This window comes from Brassica napus, chromosome C9 (genome assembly GCF_020379485.1).
Source record: "Brassica napus cultivar Da-Ae chromosome C9, Da-Ae, whole genome shotgun sequence".
In the NCBI taxonomy this organism is placed as follows: domain Eukaryota; kingdom Viridiplantae; phylum Streptophyta; class Magnoliopsida; order Brassicales; family Brassicaceae; genus Brassica; species Brassica napus.
In genome coordinates this window covers 17092338-17109740 of record NC_063452.1, presented here as the reverse complement: position 1 = coordinate 17109740, position 17403 = coordinate 17092338, and the positions used below count along the sequence as shown (strand labels likewise).

The 17403-nt window shown below is 36.2% G+C and overlaps 4 protein-coding genes and 1 non-coding gene across 5 annotated transcripts; 3 read left to right on the top strand and 2 right to left on the bottom strand.

The window, feature by feature from the left end:
- Positions 1 to 4935: 4935 nt before the first annotated feature.
- Positions 4936 to 6426, top strand: LOC111211185 (protein PHLOEM PROTEIN 2-LIKE A10-like). The gene has a single exon (XM_022712126.2). It carries the CDS (start codon positions 5166 to 5168, stop codon positions 6267 to 6269), a length of 1104 nt encoding a protein of 367 aa, XP_022567847.1. The 5' UTR covers positions 4936 to 5165; the 3' UTR covers positions 6270 to 6426.
- Positions 6427 to 6598: 172 nt separating this feature from the next.
- On the top strand, positions 6599 to 7397 carry LOC106362867 (the record flags this gene model as incomplete). Its single annotated transcript, XM_022712131.2, has 3 exons — positions 6599 to 6676; positions 6953 to 7018; positions 7117 to 7397. Coding segments are annotated over 3 exons (267 nt in total), but the record flags the coding sequence as incomplete, so codon positions are not given.
- Positions 7398 to 7898: 501 nt separating this feature from the next.
- On the bottom strand, positions 7899 to 8115 carry LOC125593774. Its single transcript, XR_007329665.1, has one exon. It is a non-coding gene; the product is annotated as a small nucleolar RNA U3 (small nucleolar RNA).
- A 1669-nt stretch (positions 8116 to 9784) lies between these two features.
- On the top strand, positions 9785 to 10929 carry LOC111211190 (ATP-dependent DNA helicase PIF1-like). The gene is made up of 2 exons (XM_022712130.2): positions 9785 to 10253; positions 10340 to 10929. The coding sequence occupies exons 1-2, from the start codon at positions 9785 to 9787 to the stop codon at positions 10927 to 10929; spliced, it is 1059 nt and encodes a 352-aa protein (XP_022567851.2).
- A 4377-nt stretch (positions 10930 to 15306) lies between these two features.
- On the bottom strand, positions 15307 to 16598 carry LOC111211186 (basic leucine zipper 4-like). Its single transcript, XM_022712127.2, has one exon. It carries the CDS (start codon positions 15896 to 15898, stop codon positions 15449 to 15451), a length of 450 nt encoding a protein of 149 aa, XP_022567848.1. The 5' UTR covers positions 15899 to 16598; the 3' UTR covers positions 15307 to 15448.
- Positions 16599 to 17403: the final 805 nt, after the last annotated feature.

The window sequence follows — 17403 nt, the reverse complement described above, 5'->3', positions numbered from 1 at the left end:
TATCATCAATGTCCTCCCCCCACTTCTTGTTTGATTGGCAAAATGAAGGTATTGATCCGTCATAAAAATACGACGCCCCACCAGGTAGAACTCTTCCTAAACCTTTGTGATCAGGTTCCGATGTTTTGAAGAGCTGATACTGCTCTCTCCAAGACTGAGAAAAGTTGTGATCCAGGAAGCACATTCGCTCGCTCCTGAAAGCTTGTGGGTTCTCCTGATACCTCTGCCTTAGCACATTAATCCAAGCATCTATATGCTGCATATTAAATATAACAAGTTAGAAGTTACCAGACGAAGACGACTTATATTTAAGTCGTCTACGTGGTCGTCCAAGTAGACGACTTTCCAGACGATTTATCTTTAAGTCGTCTGGAAAGTAGTCTACTTGGACGACTTTGTAGACGACTTAAATCGTGTGCAGAAGACTTACGCAGTCTTCCAGCCATCCTCTGGCTGTCCGGAGGAAGTGGTACCACCTTGTTGGTGATGTACGTGGTTTGTCCTCGATCTTAGTTAAATAATGACTGCAAACAAAAAAGCAATCAGTTTTGGACGACTAAATCAAGCTATTATGGGTAAAGCAATCACTTACGGATCAGTTTTCAACCAATCAGCGAGTTCCTTCAACTTTTCTTTGTTTACTGGCGGAAATGGATTATAGGCTGCCACTTTATCTTTTTTTTTCTCTGCCATATAAGGAGATCTCACAGTAGGAGCAGGTTTCTTCGCTCGTTTACTCTTTGCACGCTTGTCCAATACAACCAGGCTCGGTTGTGAAACTGGATCGCTTGGCTCGGTGGAAGCGAGGCTCGGTTGTTGATCTGTGGAAGCGAGGCTCGGTTGGTGATCGGTGGAAGTGACAGCAACAATCTCTTTGGAGGTGACACCATCTGCTTTATTTACCGAGTTCGCCTCGGTTGCTGTATCCTCCGGCAACCATCTCTGCAATAAAAGTTGCACACAAGTTAACCCTGGACGACTTAAATAAAAGTTGTCTGGACGACTAGTTGACCCTGGACGACTTAAATAAAAGTTGTCTGGACGACTAGTTGACCCTGGACGACTTAAAATTAAGTCTTCCGTGGTCAACTAGTCGTCCAGACAACTTACGTTTAAGTCGTCCAGGGTCAACTAGTCGTCCAGACAACTTTTACAGTCGTCTGGACAACTAGTTAACCCTGGATTTGATACTAACATCTTTGATTTGAGGAGGCTGTTTCTTTTGAGGAGGAGGCTGTTTCTTTTGAAGAGGAGGAGGCTGCTGCTGTTTCTTTTGAGGAGGAGGAGGCTGCTGTTTGGTTTGATGAGGAGGAGGCTGGTTACTAACCACGGTTTCATTGGCATGAGGGGTAGCCTGTTTGTTTCTACCCCCGGTTTCTTTGGCAAGAGGGGTAGGCTGTTTATCTTGAGGGGTAGCCTGATTGGTTAGAGGTGGAGGGGTAGCCTGATTGGTGACACCAACCTTCTTCTCCACAGCTTCCAATCTATCAGACAACTTCCTAAACTCCCTCATGCACTTATTAAACCCTTTTTTCATAGCCTCAGCTACGCCCTTGAACATAATTTCCAACTCCTCTCTGGTCACCCCTCTAGCCTCTTCTCTAGCCTCTTCTCTAGCCTCTTCAGGAGCCTCTTTACGAGCTTTCTTCCGAGGTCTTGGATTGTCTTCCTCCTCCTCCTCCTCCTCCAACACAACCATCTCTTTGGCCTTCTTCGATGGAGTCACAACCTTAGGTTTTGTATTGACCTTAGTACCAGTGACTTCCCAGCAATCCATGGTCCACTTCCACGGTCTCCGCTCATACATGACTTTAATGATGTTCTCCGCGGGCAGGTCCTCAACCTCAGAGTCCCATTTTGGCCACATTTCACTAATGTCCTTCTCAACAAAGTTGATCACGCGGGTCTGCAGTAAATAGAAGAATCGAGTTAGATATTTGAAAAAAAATACTAAATAGACGACTTAATTATAAGTCGTCTACTAAGTCGTCCAGCTGGAAGACCTTCCAGACGACTTATAATAAGTCGTCTAATAAGTCGTCCAGATGGAAGACTTTCCAGACGACTTAATTAAGTCGTCCGATAAGTCGTCCAGCTGGGAAGACTTTCCAGACGCCTTATTATAAGTCGTCTAATAAGTCGTCCAGATGGAAGACCTTCCAGACGACTTATAATAAGTCGTCTAATAAGTCGTCCAGATGGAAGACTTTCCAGACGACTTAATTAAGTCGTCCGATAAGTCGTCCAGCTGGGAAGACTTTCCAGACGCCTTATTATAAGTCGTCTAATAAGTCGTCCAGATGGAAGACTTTCCAGACGACTTAATTAAGTCGTCCGATAAGTCGTCCAGCTGGGAAGACTTTCCAGACGACTTATTATAAGTCGTCCGATAAGTCGTCAAGCTGGACGACCTTCCAACGACTTATAATAAGTCGTCTGCGCAGTCTTTTGGATTGAAGTAAATACCTGACTCAAGATAGCAGCTTTCATTGATCTGCGGCCTCTGCTGCCCTCGTAAGCCAGTATCGGTGGAGACGGACTGTCTGCTCTGGGACCACCAATACTAGCACCCAATTCCGGCATAGCTGTGTACGTCCAGACTTGAAGAACTTGTATAAACCCATCCACGGTGTAACAGCCAGCAATTTCTTTGTTCCACAAAGAGTCCATCAGCACCTTAAACGCGACTCTCCCCCATGGATAATTCTCAAACCGTTCTAAATCCATCACTAGCCTTGCCAGAGTAGATCGTGTAGCGGTTGAAAACTTTCTCCCTTCAATGAATCCAGTGAAGATGGAGAGGTACGCGAGCCGCTTGCGATCTTCCCTGGACCAATCCCCGCATCTCTTCAGTGCTGCTATTATCTGATCAGTAGTTGGCCCAGCTTCCAGATGAACTCCCAGCATCCCCCAGAAAGAAACCATCTCTGGGGTAACGTCACATTTTGGTGTCTCAAGGTCCTCGATGTACTCGCAGTTTAGACCAGTGAGGTTTTCAAACTCTAACAGTGAAAACCTCAAAGGTTCTGGACCAACGAGAGACCACATCTCATACTTCTTCTTAATGTCCAGCTTGAAACTGAGCATGTAGTGAACCAGCCTTGAAGCCCAACCAAATCCCTGCTCCTTGAACTTGATGAAAACTCCCAAACTCGACTCCTTGAGCTCTTCAAATTCGTCATCAGTAAGAGCTTTCCTAAGAGCAGTATGCAACTTGCTGTTATCCGTATGATACGAAATGCTATTGTGGGCTTCTGGCTCTTCCCCTGATGTGTATAACCTACGGGGGAGTTCTGGAATATCCATCCTTTTTGTCTGCAAAATAATCAAAGACAACAATATAAGTCCAGACGACTTAGTAGACGACTTATAATTAAGTCGTCTGGAAAGTCTTCCAAATGGACGACTTATATTTAAGTCATCTACTAAGTCGTCCAGTTGGAAGACAAAGCCGGACGACTTAAATTACTTACAAGTCTTCCAGTCGCAGAAGGAGTTGGAGTACTCGTCATTGCGGTTATAGATCTGAAAAAATAAACGTGAAACGGTGAGAATGAGTAAATTGATAGAGACAACGTTTTATGTTCATCTTTTCCTCGAGATTGATGACTTAGCGGCGTTAGGGTTTACAGAGAAACGGCGCTAAGGTTTACAGAGAAGAAGCGGCGGCGCTAGGGTTTAGAAGAAGCGGCGGCGCTAGTGTTTAGAGGAAGCGGCGGTGAGAACGTTGGTGACCACGGTGGCGAGGGCGACGGTTTGTTCGGAAATAGTGGAAGCGGCGGCGCTAGGGTTTAGAGGAATCGGCGGCGCTAGGGTTTAGAGGAATCGGCGGCGCTAGGGTTAGAAGAAGCTGCGGCGACAACGGTGAGAATGAAGTGAGATAGATAGCCGACGTTGAGAACGATGGTTTGTTCGGAAATCGTGGGAATTCGAAATCGCCTTTGAGAGAGAACTGTTAGGGTTTTGAGAGAGAACTGTTAGGGTTTCTGAATTTCGCGAAAAATGAAACAAAAAAAAAAATCACCTTATATATTGGGTAAATAATCCGGTTAGCTTTAAAAGTACATTGGTAAACTTTAAGGTTTGGTCCGGTTTAGACGACTTATTCTGGCTGATAATGTACAACAGACGACTTAATATTTAGTCGTCTGTTTTCAGACGACAAAATATTAAGTCGTCCTAGACCCTAAAATGAACCCCTAAACTAAAATGACTAGATTAACTAACTAACCACGTTATAAAATCAAATTATACTTAAATAGTGTTTACTATACACAGAAATGAACACGCATAAGTAATTTTAAAAATTTTCAAAAACGGTTTTAATGCTTTCCAAAATCTAACCCTAAGAACACATACAATACTACAACATATGTTGATGAAACATAAACTAAAGAATATCATGACTCACTACTTTCACTCATCTATGCTGAAAACAATTGAAATTTGTTATATCTTAATTTATACCTCCTAAGACATATGTTAATTACATAATTCCCATTTTTCACTTATCAAAATATTTTTTACAAAATTTTTAAATTATGTTTAAGACTAACTGTCCAGACGACTTTCAGTTAAGTCGTCTGGACGACTTATTTTCAAGTCGTCTAAACAGACGACTTTCAGTTAAGTCGTCTGGACGACTTATTTTCAAGTCGTCTAAACAGACGACTTGCGAGGGGTAGAAACGTAAAAAAAAATCCGTTTTTTTGTTTGGTCACAAGGGGATATTTGTAATTTCAATAGCCTTTTAGGTTACTTTTGCCTTTGATCCAAGTTGGAGTATTGTTTTGGGTTTGACTCCAAGTTTTGAGTCACACTTCGCAATTCTCGAAAAAAAAAAAAAGACTTCATGATGGGCTAACACGTTAAAAGCCCATTGTTAGGCACTAGTTTATACGTAGTGGCTGGTGGGTATATAAAAAGGAACCAAATGTTTAACCCGAACCGGGAAGATTCCATTAATAAAACAAACCAAAGATTCGTCGTCTTCTTCAAATTGTTATTTGTTTCCTTTTCCTCTCTCGGCTTCCGGAGTTCCTCACTTCTTGGCTCTACACTCATGTCACAGTCCAAATCAATCACGTAATCAAATCATCCCCTTCTTCTACTCGCGAATCTCACAATCCCTAAATTTCCGCGTCTCTCTCTCCCTCGCGCTTTTGATGGACATTCTTCGATTAGGTTCGATTTCACCTCATAGAAGAAGGAAATGGCTGATTCTATTATCCCTTCTCGGAGTCTCGAGCTACGGAGCTTACAAAGTTTACAACTCCCCATACATCGCCGCGAAAAGGAAGCGTCTCACGAACCTCTTCGAAGGAATCGCCTCCTTCGCCGAGCTAGTCACCGATTCAGCAGAGACGATAACTCTCGTCTCCCGAGACTTGAAGCAGTTTCTCGAATCCGACTCCGACGAAATCCCAAACAGCTTGAAGCAGATAGCGAAAATCGCCAAATCGAAAGAGTTCACTGATTCAATATCTAGGGTTTCCGAGGCCGTAGCCGTCGGTGTCCTCCGCGGGTATAACATCGATAACAACGTCGAAGCAGAATCGAATCCAAGCGTTTTATTCTCAGAGGCGGGAACTGGTTTCGTCTCGGTTCTTGTAGGTAGCTTCGCGAAGAATCTCGTTCTTGGATTCTACGAGGTTGAGAGTAGTGTTGAAACGACGAGTACGAAACCTAGGTGGATGAGTTTGTTATGCGATGACAAGTTTAGAGAGGTGTTAGCTGATTGTATAGAGAGATTCACTAGCTCTGCTGTAACCGTCTACATCGAGAAGACTGCTGGGGTCAACACTTACGACCAGATATTCTCTGGCTTGACGAATCCGAAACACCGAGATGGAGCGCGAGACGTTCTCGTCTCGGTCTGTAACGGAGCTCTCGAGACGTTCATGAGGACGTCTCGCCAAGAAGAAGAAACCGTTAGGGATTCGTCTTCCTTTAGTGGAAATGGATGGGCGGAGGTGCTTACGACTACGTTAGCGGTTCCGAGCAATAGGAAGTTTATGTTCGATGTTACGGGAAGAGTGACGCTGGAGACGATGAGATCGATTCTTGAGTTTGTTGTCCTGAAGACGTCGCAGAGCTTTATGAGGAGTTTCGTTGCGGTTCAAGAAGAGGTTACGGATAGAGGACGGCAAGTGGTTGGGTATGTTGGTGCTAAGTCTTCAGTGATAATCACTCTTTGCCTCGCGGTTTACCTTCATGTTGTGAACCGCTTTGTTCGAGGTTCTCCGGTTTGCTTAAACCAGCATTTCTAGTCGTTGGGTGGATCTTTTAGCTCATTAGAATATGTTAGGGACGTGAGATCTTCAGCTTCCACATTCTATTGGTTTATGTAGTTTAGAGCTGAATAATGTAGATTTTTTGTGTTGTCCACAGATTGATTCTAATTGATAAAGCAAGTTCTTGAGATAATATTTGCATCTAATTTTAGCAAAAAAAAAAGAAAGAAAGATAATATTTGCATCTATGCAAGTATAAAAGTACCAACGCAAAGCCTAAAAGATCATATGAGAGTGTGTGATGTTTTGAGATGAAATTAATATTATTTTGTGATTTTGGAGTCTAAAACACTCCTTGAATCCACTTTGCGCCTCCAAAACCTCTCCTGAACTCCTCAAGTGACAGTTCTCGGCAATTCAGAGTCCTGCCAGAGACCATCGCCGTCAATAGAAGAAGGGGACGATACAACTTCTGATGACAATCCTCCTTCGACTGTCAACACTAAGCTCAAATCATCCAAGGCTTCGCTAACCCTGAGCACGTCGTGGTTCTTTACAACAGAGACACAGGTCAGAGCCGTGGATTCACCTTTGTGACCATGAGAAACGTCAGAAGATCGCAACGTCATTATCGAAAACCTCGATGGAATTGTAAGTGAGAGTTAAAAGGTGTGAAGCTTTACAAACATAAAGTCACGTTTCTATTGTTTCTTATTCAGGAGTATCTTGGTAGGACTTTGAAGGTGAACCTCTGTATCCAGAAACAGAGTACATGCTGTTTGTTGGTAACTTGTTGTGGGCACTCACTTCTGAGTCACTAGCTGGAGGCTAGAGAGAGCGTTTCGAGAGTGTGGACTTAATGTGGTTGGTCCTGGAGTTGTGAATGACGGAGACACCGGGAAATCAAGGGGTTATGGCTTTGTTTGTTACTCCTCCAAAGCTGAAATGGAAAACGCGCTTGGATCGCTTGATGGACTTGAGCTGGAGGGTTGGGCCATTCGAGTAAACCTGACTCAGGGAAGAAATCCTGATATCATACACCAGCATTTTGGAATCATTTTGAGCTTTCTAGAGGTTATGATTCAACTGAACTAATCAACTCTAAAGATCAATGTGTTGCCCTATGGAATCACCTGATATCATACACCAGCATTTTTGGAATCATTTTGAGTTTTCTCTCTTACATATCTCAGAAAAAGGTCTGCCCAACTTGTGTTTTGAATCATCACATCCCAGAGTTCACATAAGTTAGAATCAAAACGGCAAAGCAGAAAGTAACTAATTAGATCACTCTTGTCTGAATGAGTTTGAGCTTCTTAAGACACAGAGTTCAAATGCCTTATATCTACAACATTCTAACAAACATGGCCAGGGCAGAAATACATATATGAATGATATGGTAAAGCAACAATTATATGTTTCAACTAACAAATTAACTTCAAATGATTATTACAAGATGACAAGAAAAAAAACTAACTAATTAACTCAAAGATCAATTAATTTTTGTAAATCAAGGCTGCTCCTGAGGCTTGTGGTCTTCACGGTGCTTGTCTGCGGTGGTGCCAATGAAAGATATGATCAAGAATGTACCAGGCAGGACCTGCAAGAAAGTTCAAAAGTCTGTTATCACAATAGCAAACCCCAGAGGAAGGGGCAAAAAAAGAAAGCCTGTCAGACAACCATGCGACCACTCCGGAGAGGTCAAGACCTAACCAGATAGCGATCCTCTACAGCGCTGAGACTCCGAGGAGAATCGTAACCGTTACTCACGCTCAAATCGCACGGTCATGATTCATCAACCAGGTTTGAGGGCCTGTCTCCTTAGAAATCAAGGATACAGAGGTGCAAGCCTATAGAACAGATCCTGTTCAAGTAAGGTCGTGACCGTCACTTCCTTCTCTCTGATATGTAAACAACACGAGTTCTCTGTTTTTTAACGATATGGGATGTAATAAACAACATCACATACATGCTTAATAAATACGCCGTCGTTTCTCCCTTCAATGAACTAATACCAAATACATTAGGCAGGTGAAGAGACTGAAGCAGAGGTTTCTTCTCTGAATCCAAATCTTCTGAGCCCTGATTGCGTTTCATAACAAGTTTCCGGTAGATTTGTTTGTGACGGCATTTCATGATGTTTCTAACGCTCTGTCACCTCAGCGCCGAAGCTCTTGCCCCATAAGTTCATAGTCTCATTCGCTCTCAATCGATTGATTCCCACTTCTGCGTACGTTTAATGCGGAAAGATCTTGGGCTGTCGGATAATTTCTCAAGAAGCAGACCCAGGCTTTGGCTTCTGTCAAGCCAAAGAAAATACTGGACCATTTAGAAACCGTTCTTGTGAATGAACTGGTTGTTGTTAACATAAGTCGCATTGCCAAGCTAAGAATACTTGTCATTCGGACCTTTTAACTCTGTTTGTGACTAAACATGACAGACTCAAGTATGAGATAACATATCCTTCTCTTGAAGATTCACGTCAAGTACTTTTCACCCAAACACTTGTGATCCATTGTGTTTCCCCTGGATATCAGATTACCAAACAGCCTTACCATATCATGTCTGTTAGACAGTCTTGACAATGATCATGGAGCTATGAGTCAAGTTGCATTGTTTGATCTCCATTTTTTTTTGCTTGCATAACTCTTGATTCTTGAGTTAGTGTAGAAAGCTCTTTTAAAAGAAAAAGAAAAAAAAAAAGACGCCATTCTGATTGCTTCCTAAATTTTATCGGTGAATTTTCATGTTTACCACATTGTTGGTACCATTATTCATGTTTAACTTCGCTAAAGAGACATTTTCAAAAATTCATTATTCATTAAGAGGCAAAAGACTTTTATACATTTGCTCTACATAAATAAAAAATAATTATTTAAATAAATTAAAAAAAAAATTCTTTTTTTATAGTTTTCGAATTATACTTTTTCAAATTCAAAAATTATTTTTTGAAACTATTTTAAAAAGGAATTTAAAAAAATAGTTTATATATATATATATATATATATATATATATTTATTAGAATACTTAACTCCATATTCTAAAAATCCCTACCACACATCTCAATTCTAAATCCTAAATCATTTAAATATTTTTTTTCTCTTTAAAAGTGAGGGTGAAAATTGTTAAAGTAAATATGAAAAGTGATATTAGGAATATGTGCTATTTTAGATAATTTCTCAATTTTATCCGAGTCTCAAAGATAAAAAGGCGAATCTGCTTCGGTCTCTACAGTTTATTTTCAATGTCTTATATATCTATAGAATCTAACTGAATCCTCTAGCAAACTTTGTAGTTATGGTCCTGATACTCTATTTCGCTGCTTACTTACATTAGTCTTCTCAATACATTAGTCTTCTCAATGGTACAAACCTACAACTATCTTTATTGTCTGTTTTTTTTTATATTTCTCTCAGAATATTTTTATGGAAAGGATATATTATGGGTCATTATTTGTATGAAACTTGTTCTCGAGCTTGCCTCCAGGATAACATAATAGCAGTGGTTATGAAACTGTTTTGAAACTGTGGATAGAAGCTTGCGTGACATAATGGGATGCGATGAGCCTTTTGGAGGTAAAGTTGTTGTTTTTGGAGGAGACTTTAGACAGATTCTACCGGTAGTAACAGATGGTGGCAGAGTAGAGACTGTTTTGGCTTCTTTGAATTCATCACATCTCTGGAAAAGCTGCAAGGTTCTAAGACTTACAAAAAACATGAGACTTATGGCAGGAATTACCAATAGCGAAGCTAAAGAACTTGAAGCTTTTTCTAAGTGGATTCTAGATATTGGTGATGGAAATATCAATCAACCAAACGATGGAGAGGTTGAGATTGATATTCCTGAAGATTTGCTAATAACTGAGTGCGAAAATCCTATAGAAACCATAGTGAAGGAAGTTTACGGAACATCATTTGCAGAGAAACGAGATCCCAATTTTTTCCAGGAAAGAGCAATATTGAGTCCACGAAATCAAGATGTTGACAGTACCAACGAGTATATGCTATCACAGTTATCAGGTACCATCTTAATTATTTTAATTTTAATTTTCCTTGCTGGAATCAAGGCAAGTAGTCTTATGTACGCTAATTTATATTGCTAACAGGTGAAGAAAAAATCTATCTCAGTTCTGATGGTATTGATATATCAGACAAAGGCCCAAAAGATCCCATGGTTTATTCTCAAGAGTTTCTAAATAGTATCAAGATCTCTGGATTGCCAAACCACTGTTTGAAGTTAAAGGTTGGTGCAATAATTATGCTACTTAGGAACATTGATCCTCAAGGTGGTTTATGTAATGGTACAAGGCTGCAAATTACTCAGTTGGCTGATCATGTTATTGAGGCTAGAATTATAACGGGTCATAGGAATGACAAAGAAGGTGGTGAAAGGGTCTTAATACCAAGGATGTTTGTATCTCCACCAGAAACGAGATTCCCTTTCAGGATGCGCCGTAGACAATTCCCCGTTGCAGTTGCTTTCGCAATGACCATAAATAAGAGTCAAGGCCAAACATTAGAAAAGGTTGGTTTGTATCTTCCAAAACCAGTTTTTACTCATGGACAATTGTATGTTGCAGTTTCAAGAGTGAAGTCAAGATCAGGACTGAAAATTCTTATCACCGACAAACATGGAACACCTCAGAGAAAAACTATGAACGTGGTATACAAGGAAATCTTTCAAAACATTGACTAAGTTTCAGTTTTTTTTTTTTTTGCAAAACATATGCTCGAAGTTGTATTTTAGACTCAGAGAGTTTGATTCCATTGATGATTTGACTTCATATTAATGTTCTGTTTTGTTTTTTAGGCTACTGTTGTGGACCATGTCCTGATTTGAAAATTATTTTGGTTTAGAAAGTAAGAATGAGCAAAAAATTTATTATGCCAAGTAACAAGAAAATACATCTAACAAAGATTCAGAGTGAAACAACTAAAAACTCCCAGTGTTAAAAGTCTGCAGCAGCAAAATCAGAGCTAAAAACTATCCAAATTTATATTAATTCTGTGACATAATTCATAAATCATAATACTCAATTTATACTGAGCTCCTTCATATTTAGCTGCTTACAAACCTACAGCTACGTAGCAACAAAATAAACAATATGAAAAAGCTTTTGTTTTTTTTTAAACATAGGAAAAAGCTTTTTCTATTTTGATAAAATGTGAATATATATACCAAAAAATGGAAAAGGGTAATGTTTTACAAATATTGTTGAAGCAGAAATCTACATTTGGCTCAAAAATAAAATAAAAAACAGTATAGAACTATGATTTGAGAGGACCTTACGTAAACCACAGCGACAGCTGACCATTGCACTAGCGGTGAGGCAGACGAGCAAGGAGGATGTCCCGTGGTGATCTATCTGAACATATAAACACTATATCTGTGTCCACAATTTCTGATTCAACCCTAAATACAATTATAATTACTTAAAAATCACTATATTATTTATATAAAACATGTATTTTATTCATTATTGTATAAATCTACTAAACCCGCGCATCAGCGCGGGTGAATCACCTAGTTATTTGTATGAAACTTGTTCTCGAGCTTGCCTCCAGGATAACATAATAGCAGTGGTTATTGATGGCAAGGAAACTGCAGTCTCCATCTTTATGCTCAATTGGTGGAAAGCATTGCTGACCCAAAAGCGAACTTGGAAATTTTTAGAAGTGATATAGTTCTCTTGGATGTCAAGGAGGTGTGGTATTAAACTGCAAACAACCTCAAGATGGCTGGAATACACAATAAATTTTTGAGATAATGTAGACATGCAATTTTGATTTATTAAGAGCTAAAAGACCTAAAGAAATCTATTCCTTGTTGCTTTATCTATCTAGGCTGATATTACTGTTGTCTATTTGGGCCAATTGATATTCTCACGCTTTGACTGCCTTGTCCGCTTTCGGATAATTCCACCGAATTCAACCGATATTCAGTTCTGCTTTCGGTTCAAAAACAAACGTGCCAAATTATGGTTATTTTTATTTTTTGGTTAATTTTGGTTTACGTTGTAAGAGTTTGGTTCAGTTTGATCAATTTTGGTCTAAAAATACAAACATCAACCGATTTTATATAACTAAAATATACATAAGATGAAACTATAAAATTGTTTCTAAAATTTGATAATATTCGTTAATCATAATTATCCCTGAATATAATGTGAATATTTATTAAATAATCACTAAAACTGTTTTAAAACTAACAAGTTAAAAAATATTTATTAAAAATAATGACTCAGCCTAAATCATGAAATGTGACAAATAAGTTTTTCAAAATAATAAAACATAAAACATAATCAAAATATCTTAAAATCATAGAGAACTTGATAAATTAACAAAACTAAAATTATCACCTAAAATTATTTATGACAAATAAAGAAATTTATCAATTAAAATTATTAAAAATATGACAAATGAATAAGTAATTTAAATATGAAAAGCATAACTAAAGCAAAATTAAAATTATCAAAATATAACAAATAAGTAAATTACCTAAGATTATGGAAAATAAGATACATAAGCAGTAAGATATGATAAATAATCAGAATTACCTAAAATCATGTAAAATATGACAAGTAAGCAAAATCTCACTAAGAATTATTTATTATAAATAAATAAAATTATGAATTAAAATTACTAAAGTATATGAAATATATATATATATATATATAATTTAAACTGTGGAGAGCATGACAAATAAAATTTTTTATTAAAACATAAAAAATAAGTAAATTTCTTAAAATTGTGAAAAATAAGACAACTAAACAATAAACAATGACAAATAATCAAAATTAACTAAAATTATGGAGAAGATGACAACTAAGCAAAATCAATTCTCAAATAATAGTATAGATAATGACTCAACCTAAATCATGAAATATGACATATAAGTTTTTCAAAATAATAAAACATAAAATATAATCAAAATATCTTAAAATCATAGCGAACATGATAAATTAAAAGAACAAAAATTATCACCTAAAATTATATATGACAAATAAATAAATTTATCAAATATAATTATTGAAAATGTGACAAATAAATGAGTTAATTTAAATATGAAAAGCATAATAAAGAAGCAAAATTAAAATTATCAAAACATAACAAATAAGTAAATTACCTAAAATTATGGAAAATATGACAAGTAAGAAAAATCTCACTTAGAATTATTTATTATAAATAAATAAAATTATGAATTAAAATTACTAAGAATATGAAATATATATATATATATATATATATATATAATTTAAACTGTGGAGAGCATGACAAATAAGAAAAAATTAAAATTATTAAAACATAAAGAATAATTAAATTTCCTAAAATTATGAAAATTAAGACAAATAAACAATGACAAATAATCAAAATTACCTAAAATTATGGAGAAGATGATAACTAAGCAAAATCACTTCTCAAATAATAGTATAGATTACTAAACAAAACTATATAAAGGGTTTGTCATGTTTAAAAAAATACTGTTTGAAAATTAAGTATCATATTAATGTGTTAAATAGCTATGGTGTATAGTTTAACAATATAATAAATTTAATACAACTCTTTTTTTTTGTCAGCGAATTTAATACAATTATCAAAATACTTTACTAATCATTTTTTTTTAAAAAACGCAAATATGATCACAGATAAAAACACAAATATGATTACAAAAAAATACATATATGGTACAAAAAAATACACAATTATATACTTATGAAACTTGATTTATCTAATATATTTACAAAAATTATCTGTTCTATTAAATTCATATCTTACAAAAATATGATTATACAAACACACAAACATATAAATTATATTAGGTAAAAAATTTAAAAACAAAAAATATACCCGCCCTCGAGTCTAGTATAGTTTAAATTTGATGTGTTGAGTCATTTTGACACTGAAAATCAGGAGTATAAGCATGCATGTATCTCATTTATATGATTATACTTAATTAGCCACACAAATAAAAGCCCCCACGTTTCCCTGTGTGTGTTTTGGTCCAAGCTCTTTATTCAAACCCCGACATATAGTGTACACTACCAAAAAGTATTTGTGATTTTGGGAGGAACACTTTCTCTAAATGAAACCAATAATCATTGCCAAACTCAAATAATTTGTTTCTAAATACATGTAAATATAGCACTTCATCGAGCTAGCCAGTTTGAAGTTTCGACCTTGAACTCCGAGTGTGAACTTAGGGAAAATTCCTTATAGATATATGCATATATATATATATATATGTATATCAGTATATATATATATGAAGAAATAAGTAAGCATGTGTTGTTATCTTCTAAGTTTTGATCTTTGTGCAAATAGCATTACACAATATTTCTTGTTAAGACGCTTGAGTTTAAATCCTCAAGGTTAAAACGGAATGAGATGGCTGCCAATAAACTACCATCGTCCAGAGAGAAAGAGAATCACGAAAGCTGATCGGTCAAAAAAAGAAAAGGATCATGATAAAAACAAGTATGCAACGTGACTTGATGTGTCAAAATTTTGACCAAAGAGGAGGATGCTTGCTTGGTGAGTGGTGTGAGAGGACGTCGGTCAGTGCACATTATCATTAATTAACAAAATCCTTGAGCAAGACTGAGTTTTCATAGTACGATGATATGTACCTATGTAGCCAAATAGCGGTCAATAATGATTTATATAGATCATGGTCTAGAACTTGATTGGAAATTATGGTGAGCAAGCACTCTTTGAAGTCAAGATACATTACGCCCATTTCTATATATGGACAGTACATCAAACTTTCTAACACATCTAATTATTCATCTTAATCGCAATATTGAACAAGAATATATGAAGATCAAAGTATTGCCTACTTATGATCAAAATATACAAATAGAACAAAGCAATTATATATAGATGGTGTTCAAACGATTTTGGCAACTAAATAGTGGTGAAATTGAACATGTTTGTTGCTATTTCGAACTTGACAATGTAATTCAGCCTGAAGGTTTAAACCGTTCTTGTTTCGGGTTAAAACGGTTTATATTTATATCTTAGAAACGTAGAGGGAATTAAATTTCACAAGTACTATATCCATACTTGTATAGAATGATAAAATATGTTTCACATATAGATTACACATAAACATTCACATACACACATGTATCTTTTAGCCGAAGCGTAAAACTTCTTAGTAAAATCGTTAAACCTCTTAACAAATGCTCAATCTCAAATTTGATTTTGTTTTTAACTTAAATCATAAGCTTTGAAATGTAATTTAAACTCGTTGAGATTGGCGATTGCATGGCCACTAAAAACCGGTACAACTCTAGAAGCCTGAACTCAAGGCAAACCGATTCAGTTTTCAATCGGTTATTCTCCTTTGATATGGCATTACCACAGCTCAACACATTAGCCAGCTGGTTAACAAGCTCCTGATTCTTAGACTTCAGCCGGTTTACCTCTTCGGTTAAGTCCTCAAAACGTCTCTTCTTTCTTAACCTTGATCTCTTTGCTGATTCCCGGTTTGATATCGTTCGCTTTCTCTTCCTCTCATCAACCGGTGCTTCCAACTCGTTTGAACCGCTCGGGTTGTCCGACGTATCTGATTGAAGAAATTCCAAAATTTCTGTGATTTCATCTCCGGTTATGGTAGCATCATCAAAGCAGATACGAACCGGCTCTAAACTAGTTGAGGACATTGCTTTTAGTGGAAAATATATATCCGGTATAGTACTAAACCGATTATTGGTATGATCAATTTTGTACGTATGAGAAGCAAGAGAGGGAGGGGAAGTGTCACATGAACCATGTGTGGCTATTTATAGAGAAAAATTAGTAAGTGCACATGGGACCCATTTAGGGTTAGTTTGTCCACTTAAGAAGTGCCAAGTATTTAAAAATTAAAATGTTATACTTAGAGTGAATCTAGAGATTATTTGCAATGCTTGTCCACTAGCACTCTGGATATAAGGTATTACTATTTTATTTGTTTTTAAATTCTTTTAAACCTTTTGTTTCGATATTGCTTTTTATTACTTTTATCCTTTTTTGTTACACAACTCTCATCTTCTAATCTCTTAGCTGCTTGGCACTACTTTTTAAGTGTAGAGATAGGATATTAGTTTCACATTTTCATTGTAATTTTCATTGTAGGGTTAGTGTATATTTCATTTGTATTTCGATTAATAACTTGCAGTTATCATCAGCAAAGGATGTTAAGGATGTCATAGTGTTATGGATCAATGTCTATAAGAACAACATATTAAACTATATAAAAGATAAAAGACTAGATGTCCCCTTTTTCAGTAAAAAATAGGTTACGAAAATGTATAAGATATAATTAAACAATTATTAAGCTATGACATGTATTTTTTTTTTTTTTTTTTTGTAACTGAGGCTACTATGACATGTATGTTTTCTTCTCTTCGGTCGTCATAGTAGAATTTCTTTCCTGTTTTTTTATGTTAAAGTTATATATATACCTAAAGAAACGAAGATTTGGAGTTTGTATTCAGCTTTCAAATTAGACTTACGGAGAGAAAATGGTGTGTGGGTCTCGACGAAGACGATTGTTTAGCTTAATGACGAAGAATCTAAGAAAAAGCATATTACGTCTAAGTTTTGATGTGTTTTGGATTTTCTTATCTTTTTGATAAGATAAAGTAAAGAATACAAGTGAAACTACAGCTGCATTCTCTTTATAATGCAAGTATCAGTTTAACTTTAAATAAATAGATTAGTTAATATGTTAATATGTATAACTTCATGTGTTTATGGTACATTTATATTTACATTATTATTTTATGAAAATATTATTACAATAAATCTGAAAATTTGAGAAATAGAATAGAAAGTTGCAAAAAAAAAAAAGAATAGAAAGTTGCACACTGATGTCTGATTCAATATATTTTACAAAGTAATTATAATATTGTTAAATAAGTAAAATATCAGCCATGAAATATAAGTCGCTTAATTTAACAGTATTTTTTTCTTTAAGAGGGGTGTATTCAATCTAAAATTTGAGGTGATTTGACTTTTAATGAGGTTTTAGATGATTTTAATGAATTGCAGAGAATAAAATGATTTTTGTTAAACCACTCTAGAATATCACCTAAAACCATGAGATTTGAGTTTTATTTTTTTTAACTAAGAAACTCCAACAAAACACTCTAAAATCACTTGAAAACTTTAAAACTCCACAACT

Coding starts and splice junctions, on each gene's coding strand:
- LOC111211185 (XM_022712126.2), top strand. CDS start 5,166: ATGGACATTCTTCGATTAGGTTCGATTTCACCTCATAGAAGAAGGAAA.
- LOC111211186 (XM_022712127.2), bottom strand. CDS start 15,898: ATGTCCTCAACTAGTTTAGAGCCGGTTCGTATCTGCTTTGATGATGCT.
- LOC111211190 (XM_022712130.2), top strand. CDS start 9,785: ATGGGATGCGATGAGCCTTTTGGAGGTAAAGTTGTTGTTTTTGGAGGA. Junction 10,254..10,339: donor TATGCTATCACAGTTATCAG/GTACCATCTTAA, acceptor TATTGCTAACAG/GTGAAGAAAAAATCTATCTC.